This window comes from Anabrus simplex, chromosome 2 (genome assembly GCF_040414725.1).
Source record: "Anabrus simplex isolate iqAnaSimp1 chromosome 2, ASM4041472v1, whole genome shotgun sequence".
NCBI classification, from domain to species: Eukaryota; Metazoa; Arthropoda; class Insecta; order Orthoptera; family Tettigoniidae; genus Anabrus; species Anabrus simplex.
The window spans coordinates 328,098,863-328,115,914 of NC_090266.1; the positions used below are offsets into that span (position 1 = coordinate 328,098,863).

General features: G+C 43.4%; 1 protein-coding gene across 1 annotated transcript in view; it reads left to right on the top strand.

Moving 5' to 3' along the window:
- Nucleotides 1–17,052, top strand: part of LKRSDH (lysine ketoglutarate reductase/saccharopine dehydrogenase) — a 232,130-nt gene that overhangs the window by 170,902 nt on the left and 44,176 nt on the right. Inside the window, exon 14 of the mRNA XM_067140684.2 lies at nt 10,841–10,953. Within this exon, the coding sequence (XP_066996785.2) occupies nt 10,841–10,953 (113 nt within the window). The remainder of the gene's footprint in view (nt 1–10,840; nt 10,954–17,052) is intronic.

The window sequence follows — 17,052 nt, forward strand, 5'->3', positions numbered from 1 at the left end:
TGCAACTGGCGCGGTTTACGCGACAAAGCGAGAAGCGGGAAGCGGTGCACTATGGACGTACTTCTGAAATCATAACACAGATAAAAATTAAGAACTGAGTTCATAGGCTGTGGCGTGGAACCAGGGACCCGTACTTAAGGCGTAAGTGGAACAGGTGCAAGCGAAACCTTCAAATTATGATCAGAAATTACAGGCAAGCTGCCTGGCGGTCAAGGTTAGCGGGCCTGAGCGTGGCTGATAACTCCCTCCACAGGCTGGCTCGGAAATTTCCTAACAATAGGACTGGCATACCCACCCTCCACGGTAGGAATGGAATGGTATTTTCAGACAAAGAACAGGCCCACGTCCTGGCGGAAACATTCGAGAGTGCGTGTACCCCCAACGACGAGCCTCGCGACGAAGTATTCGTAGAAATCGTCGAAGACGAACTCGACGAGACTGACGAGACTAACCCCCCCCCCCTGACTTTAGATTTATTACGCCGTCCGAACTGTTTGCCGCTATTAAGAGACTCAAGAATAGGAAATCGACTGGCCTTGACAGCGTGTCAGCGGCCTTTCTCAAAAACCTTCCGAGAAAGGCCTTGACATACCCGACTAAACTTTTTAATGCAATTTTCCGGTTTGGCCACTTCCCGGCTTGCTGGAAAATTGTTAATGTAATCATGATCCCCAAACCCTTAAAAGACAAAACTTCTCCCCCCCCCCCCCCCCCAGAACTTCCGCCCGATATCCCTTCTTAGTATCATTTCCAAGCTTTTTGAGACCCTATTCCTTACCAGACTTAATGTAATTATGATGACCACAACTTAATGAAAGACGAACTGTTCGGATTTAGGCGAGGTCATTCCACCTGCCACCAATTGATCCGCCTCACTGAGGCAATTACTAAGAACTACAATGACCGTAGATACGCAGGAGACTGTTTACTGGATATTGCGCGTGCGTTCGATAAGGTTGGTCACCAAGGACTGATTTTTAAATTAAGGACCTTAGGTTTGCCCACCTACGTACTACAGTTACTGACGAGCTACCTAGCTGACAGAACATTTCAGGTGCATTGTGGCACCGCTCTGTCGGACCCGCGACCTATAGAGGCTGGGGTACCAAAGGGCGGTGTGATCTCGCCGACAATTTTCAACCTCTTTATGTCAGACATGCCAAAACCGACGCATGCGCAATTACATTTATACGCGGATGACACGGCGATATCCTCTGTCTCATGGCAGGTACCTAAGTTGAAAGACAACCTCTAGGACGCGCTCTCCACTCTCGAGCCCTGGCTGGAGAAGTGGAGAGTTAAAATTAATGCTGACAAGAGTAGCGCCACTCTATTCACTAAACGCCCCCCCCCCCTGCCCACAACCCTGAGCTCCTGATGTTTTCCGGCCAACCAATCAGGTGGACTAAGGAAACTAAATATCTAGGTGTCACCTTAGACCAGAGCCTCTCAGGGTGCGTCTGGTGCATGCACTGTGCACGGTGCAAGAGACGACTTCGCTTGGTTGACCAGACTGCAGACCCCCACGCCTCGGTTTGGAGCAATAGCGCTGTGTCTCTCTTTCCCCCAAGGTAGTTAGAGTAAGAGGTAGGGATCACGCGCAGGTCTCCCCACCACGCTTGGCCGCCGATGACGTCAACATGAACCCTCATCGCCTTGTCTTCTGTATGAGGTAGGCTAATACACAGCTGTAAGCTATTCTGTTTTAGCCACAAGTTAGAGATAAGAGAACTTCATTGATATTTTAACATCACCTCATAAAAGGCATTGCACTTCACTATTACAGTAGAGTAATTATAGGAGATCAAATACAGTGTGAATCCAGCAGCGTTTCTGAAGTATTTCGATCTGTATAAAAGGTTGTAACAATGCTAAGACTGTGATCGCAGTGGAATGGCCTTTCCATATGTTCATGTTCTCAACATCTATGATAACAATAACAAGAGGCTCTAATTGTTACAGACTCGAATATTAAAGCTTGATGCTTGATGACTGCAAGAAATATGTCCGTTGTTCCAAGCAATATTGGGAAACTATATACACTGTCAACAACACAAACAGCAAACGTTAGGAAACTGTCCACAAAACAAACAGTACAATAAATGTTCTCCTCCAGGTGCCAGGAACTGACAAATTCCACGTTAACATTAGATAGATCATATAAATTAATGAGCCTGTATATTGACATTGTTAGCACTGGTTTCATATACAACATAACAAATTGCCTTTCATAAAAAAACAGGTATGTTATAAACAAAGAATAATGCTGATATTAAAAAAAGAATATCAAACACACTTATCCATAGCATCAGTGGAATTTCTTTGCTTTTGTTCTTTCTTTATCAGTATTGTATTAACTGAAACCCGGTCTCTTGAATGTCTTATTTTTTGTTTAAAGCGTCCATTCGAATAAAAGAACGGCTTCTCACAATGCAACTTGCAAGCTCATAAATTTCGGGGAATTTCTTCTTCAGGATATCCGTAAGGTTTGTGATGATGTTAGAACCCTCATTCAGTTCTTTCCCGTGGTAAAATTGAAACTACCGAGCTCGATAGCTGCAGTCGTTTAAGTGCGGCCAATATCCAGTATTCGGGAGATAGTGGGTTCGAATCCCACTGTCGGCAGCCCTGAAGATGGTTTTCCGTGGTTTACCATTTTCACACCAAGCAAATGCTGGGGCTGTACCTTAATTAAGGTCACGGACGCTTCCTTCCCACTCCTAGCCCTCTCCTGTCCCATCGTCGCCATAAGACCTATCTGTGACGGTGCGACGTAAAGCAACTTGGCTAAAAAAAAAAAGGAACTCTTTTTGAAATCTAATTTCCACCCCTTGTAGTCTGACCTGTTTTCTCTCTGTAATTTTATTGCTTTCTATATCGAGGTTCTTCTTCTTTACCCTAACAGCTACACGATCCTTGGTTTCGCGACTGTCCTCGAGCTGTTTTACTTGCTCTTCAAGGGCTTTAACGAACCCTAGCTCATCCTCCAGTAAAGAATAGGATGTTGTGGGCTAAACGCTGGCCTTGGCACACGATATCCGAGTTTTGATCGAGTTCATCAGTAGCATGTAACATAATTGGGCGTAATGTTTCATAATCTTCCGGAGAACAGATGGAATTTCTTATCGCCTCGGAAGCATTGAGGCTGAGAAGCAATGATCTCACCTTTCGCGTCACAGCTGTCGGAAGAGGATGGTCATAAAGCCTTCCGAACCCTCGAAGCTGAGAAAGATAGCTTTCGATAATGACTTGATTACTTCTGTCACCATTTATTTAGGCCAGTGGCTTTAGGGAATACGTGAAAGTGTATGTTTCGTTCCTTCGCATGCCTGCTATGATTTATGCAACCTGCAATGGCATGACAAAGCATACTGAAAAGTGTACATTTATTACTGCTTTTTACGTTTTATCACATAAAATAACACACACGGTTTCTTATAGACCACAGATGTAACTATCGTGTATTATTAGCACCTAGCTTCTGCGTGTACAGCGATTCTTATTCGAACTACCTCTACCTCATTCAGAGCAGATTCAACGCGAGGGTCCTGCGTGACGTCACAACTCTGCTTTGCTACTGCGCACCTCTCTCGTGATCCCTACCTTGTATTCTACGTACCTTGTCTTTCCCCATGCCTGTCTCTCTCGCTCCCCCTGCCTCCCTCTTCCCCACTTGCTCCGTAGCGCTCCAAATCCGAGCTGAGTTGAGCTGACTTGAGCCGAGCTTAGCCGAGTAGCCCAGAGACGAAGCGTTGGTCCGAGCCAAGCCGAGCCGAGCCGAGCGGGACCTGCACTGTGCACAGGAACTCTGCACCGCTGTTTGCACGCGTGAGATTTTGGGCGTTTTAGAGGCCCTGCCCTAGACAGAGGATTAACGTACGGCGATCATATTTCTAGCATTACTGCGCAGGCAAATGTACGCCTCTTTAAATTATTCCCGATGATTAGAGCCGACAATGGGCTAACCATATCAAACCGACTCCTGCTCTACAAATCAACTATACGACCGATACTCGAGTATATCAGCCCTATTTGGGGCTCTGCAGCCAAGTCGCACCTGTTAAAAGTGCAGTGCATACAGAACCGTGCGCTGCGCCGTTTGACGGGTGCACGATGGTACGAAACCAATGACGACCTGCATGAACAGTACCAGGTCCCCACCATTCATAGCAGGATACGTAGTAGGCCTACAGCTGTGAAGTTTTACGACGCGCTCACTGAGAGTAAAAATCCGCTGATCAGAAACATAGGAAACTATGATACCGTAGGTCTTCAGTACAGAAGGCCTAAGGAACTGATACTCTAACCCCATCCCACTAAGGAGTGCAGACCACATTCTGGTTAGCGCGATTCAAATTTCACAGTTCCACAAACTACCAAACAGAAATGCAGTACTAGATAGAAATATTTTGAAAAAGCACTCAAGGCCCAAATTGGATCGACGGGCTAAAATTCCTCAATGGTCTCGTGATTCACGGCACAGCTGAGAATTGTGGCTGCAGTAACAGATAACTGTTACGAGGAGAATAACATAGTGGTATTGTTTTCTTTTCCTTGATAACCCACAACACACATTCAATTTTATTTCACTTTGTTGAGTGGCTCAGACGGTTGAGGTGCTGGCCCTCTGATCCCAGTTTGGCAGGTTCGATCCTGGGTCAGTCCGGTGGTACTTGAAGGTGCTCAAATACGTCAGCCTCGTGTAGGTAGATTTACTGGCACGTAAAATAACTCGCCCTCTACTCAGGTGATCTCCCGAAGCCGAGTGTCCCCCATTCCAGCCCCCGTACCACTTTTGAAATTTCGTGGCAGAGCCGGGAATTGAACCCAGGCCTCCGGAAGTTGCAGCTGATCGCTAATTTTACTTGTCATGAAATAGAAGTTCAGTGTAAAACTGGGCATTAAACCTTTAATATAGCACTATGAATCTTCATTATCATGTTACTGAATTGTAACACTTCAAACTATCGAAATGTCAATGGTCAGACTTTAGAAAATTTATATTCTCTTCACCCCCTCACTCACTAGTGTGTGTGTGTGTGTGTGTGTGTGTGTGGAGGGGAAGGGTGTAATTGCACACGAGTGAGAGACATCGAGTACGTTTACATGGAGATTGAGATCGATTTGAGTACACTTACCGTATTGAATACGATCCCCGTTTACATGTAGTAGACTATTTGAGGGTATCGTATTGAATCCGCCAGGCAACATTGACGTATACGAACGATGCAGAATTGTAGTAAAATCGATATCCCCTCTTAGAATTTAAAAACGCCAAATACAGTAGATCGATAACTTTCAGTTTTGAAAGTATGTGTGGTATTTCAAATGTAATTGGTGCAATAGATGGAACGCACATTCCAATTTTACCCCCAATAGAAGGTTATCGTAATCTTGTTAATCGCAAGGGCTGGCCGTCTTATAATATGATTGCAGTTGCTGATCATTTATACAGGTAAATATATTTACTGGCTTATTATATTTATTATTTCGACAGAACATTGATGATGATGATTTCATCAGAACAAACATGGAGTGTGTGCGCAGTCGTTTTCAATACGATCTCAGTACGATCGGCGTTTACATGGAACTCAATTCGAACCGAGTACGATACGATCCCAGAATTTACCGTATCGACCTTGAGACTCAATCCGAACTGAGTCCCCGTTTACATGGCGTTTCCAATACGGGAAGTGTACTCGGATCGATCTGAACCCTGCATGTAAACGTACTGATCGTCACCGATCTCCTCAAGATGGCCGCTGTTCGAATTTAAGCCAGTATTCAAGCATAGTGCCCTGTGATTCGAATTCCCCGTGAATCTCGAAGTCCTCTGACTATAACCACGATTTCAACGGACAGGTAAAACTATCCTACTTTACAATTGGCTTTACGTTGCACCTACACAGGTGGGTCTTAAGGCGACGATGGGACAGGAAAGGGCTAGGAGTGGGAAGGAAATGACCATGTTATTTGCCTTGTGTGAAAATGGGAAACCACGGAAAACCATCTTCAGGTCTGCCGACAATTAAAATTGCAAATTTACATTTCATTCGAGGATTTCCTTGCCGATGCGGTAAAACGTCCTCAGTTCTCCACAAAGGACGTGGGCTTGACTCCTAGTCAGGAAGTCCAAAATCTTAGAAACGAGACTTCCACTTTTACAGAGACTCTTGGCCCTGTAGGTCATTCCGCCTACACCAGGACTGAGTACCTGGTTAATCCCAGGGGTGCGGGTAAAGAAGGCCGGGCACTGAGCTAATCACTCCATCCCACTTATTGGGGAGGTTACAGCTAGCTGTGGCCTTTACCTTCGATTCCTCCAAGGGCCTCCATGGCCTGTACGAAGATGACTTTGCTTTCTACTTTCAAATCAAAGACTGTCTGAGGATGGATTTTGTCTTCATTACTACATCATCTGTAATTGGAGTAGTATTAACACTGTTTTTGATTAACAAATCAAATCCCAGTTATCGATGAGAAACGTTCACAAAGTGTCCATCATATGGGAAGTTCAGGTCTAAACAGTTTGTAATGTACTAATATTTACTGTTCATAGCGGCAATTACACTGACGGAAAAACAATACCAACACCACGAAGGAGTTGTGTTAGTTAAACGAAATTCGGGAGGCATGTTTGCACATCTCAAAGATGACGCCTATTGAAATTTGCGCGCTAGTCGACTAAGAGTGGTGTTCGTAGCGCCACCGTGATTTTGTAAAGCAAATTTGCTTTAAATACACACGGTACACTTCGTGAAAGTTACGGTAGTAATCGTCCGGTGTTGGCGTTGTGAGGTAGGTGTGAGTTAAACATGAATTCAAGGAGACCAAGAAGGCAGCATCAGCAGCTTACTGAGGTTGAACGATGCCGTGTAGTAGGGCTATGAGAAGATGGATGTCCTTTCCGTGATATTGCAGAAAGGCTTGGCAGGTATGTATCCACAGTACGTCGGTGTTGGCAACAATGGTCAGGGGAAGGCACTATCTCAAGGAGATCGAAGTCCGGCCGCACACGAGCCACTACGGAGAGAGAGGAGCGCCGTATTCGCTGCATGGCTGTGGTGGATCGTGCTGAATCGTCGACAGCCATTAGAGCTTCAGTTGGCACAAGAGTGAAACAGTGAACTGTAACAAATCGATTACTTGAGGAACAGCACCCAATCAGACGCCATGTAGCTTTCATGCACCTAACTCCGAATCACTGCCATCTGCGACTTCCGTGGTGTCAAGCTAGAGCTCATCGGAAGGTGGAGTGGAGACCTGTTATGCTCTTAGATGAAAGCCGTTTCTGTCTTGGTGCCAGTGATGGCCGAAGTTCAGTAAGAAGGAGGCCTGGTGGGCGCTTGTAACCAATCAATCCGAGGCGTCGATACATTGGACCTACACTAGAAGTTATGTTCTGAGGAGCGATTTCCTTTGATTGCAGCAGCACTCTCGTTATCTCAAGAACCTTCGCAGTGGGTTTGTACGTCAGACTGGTTATTTAACCAGTTGTGCCGCCGTTCATTCGCAGCATGCATGGGGCTATTTTCCTAAAGGATGACGCTCGTCCTCATACCGCTGCTGTCACGCAATGTGCTGTACAGAGTTATGACCAGTTTCCATGGCCTGTGAGGTCAGCAGACCTTTCGCCCATTGAGCACTCACACGACATTATGGGACGACAGCGTCATCCAATACCAACATTAACCCTTGCTTATTTGATTGACCAAGTGCAACAGGCGTTGAACTCCATCCCACAAAATGACATGTGGCACCTGTATGACAGCAATCATGCACGTTTACATGCTTGCATTGAAAATCGTTGCGACTACAGCGGTTATTGATGTACCATATTGTCACATGTCTTCTCGCGCTTACGTGAACCTGTGACCTGGAAACTTTAATTAAATAAGTGTGTTAACTAGACAATTGCTAAGCCAAAATTGCATTCCTCTAAACTAATCCCTTCTGTGTGTGTGGATTCTATTTTCCGCCAGTGTTTATGTTTGTGAGTCTTGATAAGGAAATGCTGAATGCATAAATGAACACGACAATAAGAGCACTGGATGAATTATCAAATTATGGAATTGAGAGTTGAGTAACTCTTCAAGAAATTATTGACAAGATCATCAAGGACATCACATTCAACTGCGGAAGTATCGCTGTCTTCCACGTGTGCTTAGCCATGTTAGTGAATATTGGAGCGCTAATCTGACTATGGATAAGAACTTGAAGATTGATGGTAGTATTATGGCCTTGGAGGTGGTGTCCAGTACTCATCACGAACATGCTTGACAAAGTTTCTCCGTTGAAAGAAAAGTATTCGTCTAAGGTTTGAACTAAGGAATATCCATTGATGTAATACTAGTTATCTCTATGTATTTATCTGAATTGCAAACAGATTTTGATGAATGGGTAAAAATGGATCAAGAATCTTTTTTTTTTTTTTTTTTGCTAGTTGCTTTACGTCGCACCGACACAGATAGGTCTTATGGCGACTATGGGATAGGAAAGGCCTAGGAGTGGGAAGGAAGCGGCCGTGGCCTTAATTAAGGTACGGCCCCAGCATTTGCCTGGTGTGAAAATGGGAAACCACGGAAAACCATTTTCAGGGCTGCCGATAGTGGGGTTCGAACCTACTATCTCCCGAATACTGGATACTGGCCGCACTTAAGCGACTGCAGCTATCGAGCTCGGTGGATCAAGAATCAGACAGCTTTTCGTTTCAATATTGAGGGAAGGTTCGTATCCAGTTTGCTAGATACTGAGCACACAATAGTGACTGTACGTTCAGGTTCTGTTGCACAAGTGTACCAACTGCACCGTAAATATAAATTATTGTGCTCGTCCCGGTATGGTGCAGCTCTCTTCAGGCACATATCTCTTGGGGGTAATATGCACGTACATTTTCAATTACATACCAGCCATCCTGCCAATCTTAAATTTCTGAAAGTACAGGGAATCGAACACGGGCTTACGAGGACGGCAGCTAATACACTATGGCGATGGACACGGACTGCACCACTTTGATCACGTAACTCTTAAGTTAATAAGAGATCGTTGACACAGGTTGTGGAGTTTTTACACTAGTTCGAAGTACCTCTAGCATGATAATCACCAATATATAAACCCATTCAGATCCTACAGCTTTACAGCCCTGATTGGCCTACCAAGCGATGCTGCTCAGTCTGAAAATATGTACTTTGTGAGGTAACGTGTGGTCAGCGCAATGAATTCTCTGGGTCATTATTCTTGGCTTTCTAGACCGGAGCCGCTATCTTACCGTCAGATAGTTCCTCACTTTTCTCAGGTATGCTGTGAAGACCTCAAACCAGCCCTCATATCCAGGTAAAAATTCCTGACCTGGCCGAGAATCTGACTCGGGACCTCCGAGTAAGGGGCAGGGTTGATTCCCCTAGACCGCACAGCAGGCATATTCACGTTATGGGCAGCTGATATTAGTACAACGGACATTCTTTAGACTACAACTAAATTTTTCATCGTATTGAATATTATCTTTAGGGCTGCAAGAAGTACAGTTTCACCTGGAACAATGCGGTTTTTTTCTCATATTGTTTTGCGTGAGGTGCACTGATTAAGTCGTACGCTGAATGTTCCGTTTTTTTTTCAGAAAACAGTCGTTGTCTAGTAGTGCGCTTTTTTTATCACAGTGTGCAAAATATTCTGTATTCTTTGCTTTCGACCAAAGATCACACTTCACTGCCGGTTCCAATCACATCCGTTGAGAGTACCGTCTCTGGCAGCGTCCTAACGTGCACCTCATTTTAATTGTTGTTTGGATTGCTTTGTGAGTAGACTTGAGTAACAAGTTTCATAGTATGTGGTGTAAGTGGCGTCTGCGATGACCTCATGATAAAACATACGTTTCTAAATAAACGAAAATAAAGAATATGTTTAATAATGGCGATAAAAAAGAAGAATGAAAGAGACAGAAATTGTGTAGATTTAACAAAAAATGAATTGGTTGTGACTTTCAGTTAGGTGTGTTGTTATTTGGGTCATCTATCCATAGACTGGTTTGACGCAACTCTCGATGCTACCATATCATGTGCTAACCTTTCCATTTCATGACGAGAATTGTAAGAACTACTTAAACGGAATCCAAATGAGAAGTAAATAAAGTAAACTCGTGTCCTCATTCCGAGGTGGTGCAGCTCTTTTCAGTTGCAACCCCCAATGGAGGTGAGCTGCATGTACCATTTTAACCACATACGAACCCTCCTGCCTTTCTTACATTTCTGGCTGTGCCGAGAATCAAACCCGAGCCAAACACGACGGCAGCAATTAGTGCTAAACGTTACGCCATGAAGGTGGTCAAATGAGAAGTGAAATGTAAATTTATACTGGAAATCTGGCAGCCCTATTACATTAACCCTTCTAGGACCAGTTGACGATATATCACCAACGCCCACCCTTGCGAAGAAAAATCCGACTCTCTATTTCACCGATGTAATAAACCTAAAGTGTGCTATAAAACTGTCCTCTTCATTATAACAATAACCATTTGTTTTTCGTTTTTGGTTTTCTTCTTGCGAAGAAAAATGTGAGATTTTTCTAAACATTTTGGCAGAAAATCATTTCGATATCTTTGTTACAAACCACGTAATGGATTGATGAAAGAAAAACGTAAAAATACAGCTGGTCTTTTTAGACACACTCTTCTTAAACAAGTTCGGTCCTCTAGCACATTCTTTGTTAGATTAGTTATCTGTCTACAGAGAGACCTAATTGCCACTAGAAGTTAAGATAAGTGTTTATTGTACTATTAAGTCCTCCTCGATATGAGAAAAGGCGGGAAGAGTGGAAACATTTCAACAGGCTGTTTTTGTTGCAGGCCTTCCCGCCCCGGAGTACTCAGACAATGCTCTGCGTTACAAATTTAGCTGGAGTCCCAGAGCCGTCCTTCTCAACACTCTGAGTTCCGCACGATATGTATCTGATGGTCAGGTAGAGTATATTAATATAGCACGATATGTATCTGATGGTCAGGTAGAGTATATTAATATAGCACGATATGTATCTGATGGTCAGGTAGAGTATATTAATATAGCACGATATGTATCTGATGGTCAGGTAGAGTATATTAATATAGCACGATATGTATCTGATGGTCAGGTAGAGTATATATATTTTTTTTTTGCTAGGGGCTTTACGTCGCGCCGACACAGATAGGTCTTATGGCGACTATGGGATAGGAAAGGCCTAGGAGTTGGAAGGAAGCGGCCGTGGCCTTAATTAAGGTACAGCCCCAGCATTTGCCTGGTATGAAAATGGGAAACCACGGAAAACCATTTTCAGGGCTGCCGATAGTGGGATTCGAACCTACTATCTCCCGGATGCAAGCTCACAGCCGCGCGCCTCTACACGCACGGCCAACTCGCCCGGTAGTAGAGTATATTAATATAGCACGATATGTATCTGATGGTCAGGTAGAGTATATTAATATAGCACGATATGTATCTGATGGTCAGGTAGAATATATTAATATAGCACGATATGTATCTGATGGTCAGGTAGAGTATATTAATATAGCACGATATGTATCTGATGGTCAGGTAGAGTATATTAATATAGATAAGGTAGCAGGATTCAAGTAATATGCAGCCATTTTAAAATAAAATAGATTTAGAATTTGGAAATTTGGTCTGGGAATGGAAAATACACTATTCAAAGAACTGAAGTCGAAATGCTTGTTCTGAAATCTGGTTTCGTAAGTGAGGTTTTCCCCTCAGATTTTCCACATTCTCTCTATAAAAATTACCGGGCGAGTTGGCCATGCGGTTAACGTTGAGCAGCTGTGAGCTTGCATCCGGGGGATAATGGGTTCGAACCCCACTATCGATAACCCTGAAGATGGTTTTCCGTGGTTTCCCACTTTCACACCAGGCAAATGGTGAGGCTGTACCTTAATTAAGGCCACGGCCGCTTCCTTCCCACTCCTAGACCTTTCCTGTCCCATCGTCGCCATAAGACCTACCTGTGTTGGTGCGACGTAAATCAAATTGTTGTATAGGAAAATGTTGTGGCCTAATAATTCCTTCATTTCAAGTTCCAAATGAAATAGCACGAAAGTTCAATGACATATTCAGTTGCGATTGGCCTTGAATCCCAGCTAATGCATCACGGACCGTTTAAAAAACAAGAAGGTCAGGTCCCTGTGGTTCGCATTCCATGTAAAACAGTGGGTCTCGAGGCTTATGATCACAAGATTAACAGCTGCGTGAAACTCCATGCTTCCTCAAACCCAGATTATTAAAGTTCTTCATGTAAGTATAGATTGTATATTGGGTAAGTAGAGTCCCTTAGATACACAAGTGTGTAGAACTGGTGATAATAGATATCCCATACCCTTCTATTATTTTAAAACAACAAACTAATTTTTCTTATCTGAACTTAATTATGCCCGAAATCTATATTTACTTTTACCGCTAAGTATGGCGGCCTACCAACGTCATCAAAATATCCCCTCCTTTAACATGACCCATGCCAATCTAAGTAACATTGACCTTGTGACCGCAAATTGGCAGATTCGAATCACTCACACCGGTGGTATTTGAAAGTGCTGAAATATTTGAGCCTGATGTCGGTAGACTCACCGACATGTTAAGAACTCATTCGAGAAAAAATTCGGCACCTCGGCGCCTCCAAAAACAGAAAACTGTAGTTAGGAGGACGTAAAAACCAATATCATTATAATATGAACCATACAAGCAGCATATGTTTTGTGCAACAAGTTATAATTTCCTCTTACTTTCCACGGTAATCTTCGAATGTTTTTATAAATTTACCAAACTAGATTTCTTATAAGTACTACTATGGGTTCTAGATCTTATTGGCATATTCAAAATATTATGTACGAGAAGTAAAGGTCAACCAGACGAATTATGCAAAGAAATTTGAAGTTAACAGTTTTCATTATTCACTGTTTATTTCTTTGAAAAATAACCCTAATCCCATCGATTCGTCTTATATTTATTTTATGTTATTTCATTTATCTTATTTTATATTTTTCATTATGCACTAGTTTACCATACTAAGTTTACATTTTTTAAAACCGATTTTTCATCTTCAGTTTCAAGGTACCAAGTCTGACATGTTGTAGAGCTTGCAATTTTCCTCTAACTTATAAAGATGTTTTCAAACCATGGGCACTCACGAGAATATCGATGTCAGTGCAGCTAAGAGGACAAACATTTCAATTTAATTTCTTCACTTTGTTTACTTTTCATTTTGTTTTGTTTTCTTTTTAATTCATTTTACAATTTACATTAATTAAATTAAATATAAATGTATTGTGAGGTGTATTGATTTCTTTTTTTGTACAATCTAATTCGGTAGTTGTGTCTTACAAATACCAAATACCGAATATTGTGCGCTCGTTTTATTCGTGATCCTATTTAGTAGGCCTACACTTGTATAGTTTCACCACTTCCAAGTTCCTACGTGAACTTATTTAAAATGGTCCTCTTTTCCTTTAATACTTCCGGCTCATAATGTAGGCTATATTTTAACTTCCACAACAAGAAATAATGTTCGATATATATGTGTCATGGGAGGTTAAAGGCTGGTATGAGATGCTGACAGTGATGATGAACCAGTACCGGCCAGTAACCGACGGCGTTCATCCGTAAATACTTCCTGTAGTGTACCAAGGGGACAGACACTGCCCACACGTCTGTTAAGCAGGTCGCTGTGGTGTCTTGTCTAGTATTGTGTGAATAGCGGCCAAATGCAATGGCGCGTCAACTGGACGTTCACTCCAAATATGAGGTGCGTGCGACAATCCGATTCCTATGGGCCAAAAGGAAGAATTGCACGGACATTTATCGTGAAATTAGTGCTGTGTATGGGGAGCTGGCCATTTCCCGGCAAGGTATCGTAAAGTGGTGTCAGCAATTCAAAGCCGGACGCACGGATATCACGGAGAACCATAGCGAAGGCAGGCCCACAACGCCCAGGACCCGTGCACAGGTCAACAGTGTGAATGCGATCATTAGACAGAACAGGCGCATTAAACTGAGAGAAATCGCGACGCAGCTGAACATGTCGTATGGCAGTGTGTTCGCCATTGTTCACGAGGACCTTGGATATCGTAAGCTGTGTCAAAGATGGGTTCCACGTCTTCACACCGATGAGCACAAGGGACAACGTTTCCAATCCTCCCTGGCATTTATGCAACGCTATGCTGCAGACGGCAACGGGTTTCTGCGGCGAATCGTCACAGGCGACGAAACGTGGGTCCATCACTTCACCCCCAAAAGGAAGCCAACATCAATGGAATGGGTGCACCCCTCATCACCACAACGAAAGAAGGCCAAGGTTCAACCTTCAGCCGGTGTGGTTATAGCGACAGTGTTCCTTGACATGGAGGGTTTGCTTCACGTGGAATTCATGCCGAAAGGAACGACGATCAACGCGGCGTCGTATTGTCAAACGTTGCACCGGTTGCGTAAAGCGATTAAAGAGAAGTGCCGGGGGAAATTGAGCGCTGGTGTGATTTTGTTGCACGATAACACAACACCTCACAAGGCCCGCCAAACGAGAGAACTGCTGCAGCGTTTCAAGTGGGAGGTCTGGCAACATCCACCCTACAGTCCCGACCTAGCGCCATGTGACTGTCATCTGTTCGGTAAGCTCAAAACGGAGCTCGGTGGTCGACGTTTCCAGACCGATGAGGAGGTGAAAGCCGCTGTCTCCGAGTGGTTGCAGAACGCTGGAGGAAATTTCTATGCGTCCGGCATCGACAAGTTGGCTGCGCGTTCGCAGAAATATTTCGAGTCTCTTGGAAACTATGTGGAAAAGTGACGTTACAGTGTATGTCATTATAGTCGTGTTGCTGTTGTATAGGTGGTATAATAAATGGCCATAACTGGGAAGTGCAACTTATTTTTTGATCTGCCCGCGCATTTATGGGCCAATTGCTATGCCTTAGACTTCAACTTCGGTCAAAAGAATATTTAATGCTGGATTTAATCGAAAAAGACTTTCATTTTAAGTAATTTCGAACGAATAACTTCAAACGTGTTACTTATTGCATTTCAGAAGCAATTAAAGGAAACGCTACAGTAGAAAACGTTCTCCCTTAATAAGGACGAAAAATGGCGTGCTGCACGTTTCGAAAGGCTGATTCTACAATGAGTCCAGATTTTTGGGGTATATAAATTTTATCTGATACCTTCCGCAGCAGGAACAGTATTCTCCGTCTTCCTAATACACTATATTCTGACCGCAAAACTGCATGAAATACTAAAACAGTTCAAGAACAACAGACATAAACCTTTAGGTTAGTTTTAAGACCGGTTGTGTTCTGTAGGGTAAGGTGTGGGGCGGAAGTTTGGGGGTTGGATGAAAAGAGAGTGGAATTAAGACAAATTATTAGTAATTTTCGTAAGTCGGTGATGGGGCTCCCTCAGCGCACAGCGAATGCGGGGGTTGAATTAAGGTGTGCGGAAGATACGGAAGTAGAGTGTGCGAAAGGAGTAGTTAAATATTGGATGATTTTGAAAGGGGAAGAAAGCGGGATGGTGTTGCAAGCCGCGTACAAGCAACAATTGAAGAGCATGTATAAGGGATGCTGGCTAGAAGAAATTAAAGGATACTTGGAGAAGATAGGCTTGGGGAACATTTGGGCGGAGGTTTGGACGAAGACAGAAGCCAGAGGGCTGAGGGTGCTTTCCAGGAGGATTAGAGATAGGCAAAGGCAGAAATTATTAGAAGAAAGTAAGGCTAAGAAGTTCCCTCTAAGAGCTTCTCACCATAGCTGTTTATGGTTTTATCCTCACATCTTCTACTTTTCAACATTTGCCTCCCTTCTTCCCTGCTATATACTGGGCTCTGTTCCCCTATTATCGCGTTCTAATCTCCTAATAGCAACATGTCTTCTTCTTCTTCTGCAAACTTCTCTCTTATCACACTAATATCCACCAATAGCTCTTCAAAAAGATGCTTATTTGTATATAAGGAACTTCTAGGATGGCAATATACGAAAGCTACACTTATATTCTTCATCTTCCCTCTACCCACCCCCATATTAAATCTCATCCAGATTGCTTCTTGTATGTCTGTCTCAATATCCTCTGATAATTCACTAATTTCTTCCTTGATTAGAACTACAATTCCTCTTGGTGGGCGACCCTTATTCATCTCCTTTCTTCTCTATTTATATTTAATCACAAACCCGTCCCATGATATCTCTTTCCCTATTTCGAGCCACGTCTCCAAAAGTGCCACAACATCAAAACTTTCTACTACTTCCTTAGCCTTTTTATTTCCTATTTTGCTTAATAGCCCTTCAGTGTTCACACATCCTATTTTCTAATATAGTTATAACTTATCCTCCCTTCCAAATTTCCTCTCCTATTCTTACTCCTTGTTACTCTTGCCCCCTCACTCTCTGTTTCCATTTCTCTTTTTTTAGCATTCTTTGTCGTTCTCTGCCCTCAGTATCCTCCAGACCCTTGCACACTCTACGCCACAAGTCTTCCTCTGTTCATAACACCTTTACCTTTCTGTTGATCACTCTTTTCAACTCCTTTCTTGTCCTCTAACAACTGCACTCTGCTCCCAACGGTTCTTGCGGCTCTCCCTCACTCACCACTTCACTGCTCAGCACTTCTGTATCCATACTGCATTGTTCGCTTCCACCTGAGTTGGTCTCCACACTTTCCTCCACTCCATCCCCAGTTGTTTCTGCTTCCTTCCTTCCATCTTGTACTGCCATCACTCCCACCTCGGTACTGACGTGTTCGTCCATTTCTTTCAGTTTCGACACTGAGTGCTCTCTAACCCATCTTCCATTCGTCACCACTAGTCTTTGTCCTCTTATGCGGGCTTTTAGCCCTTGCTATCTCGCTCTCCAAAGATGCCTGTTCAAAATATTCGTATTTTCACCCCCTTCTTTTCCCATGTCTCTTTACACCCATAATATCTGACCCTGTAAATTGTTGCCGTTTCTTAACACAACTTCTGCCATTATGGTAGAGAAAAACTTTACCCTAATTCGTCTCCGTCCTTCAGCATTGCCCACTCTTTCCAAATCGTCTATGT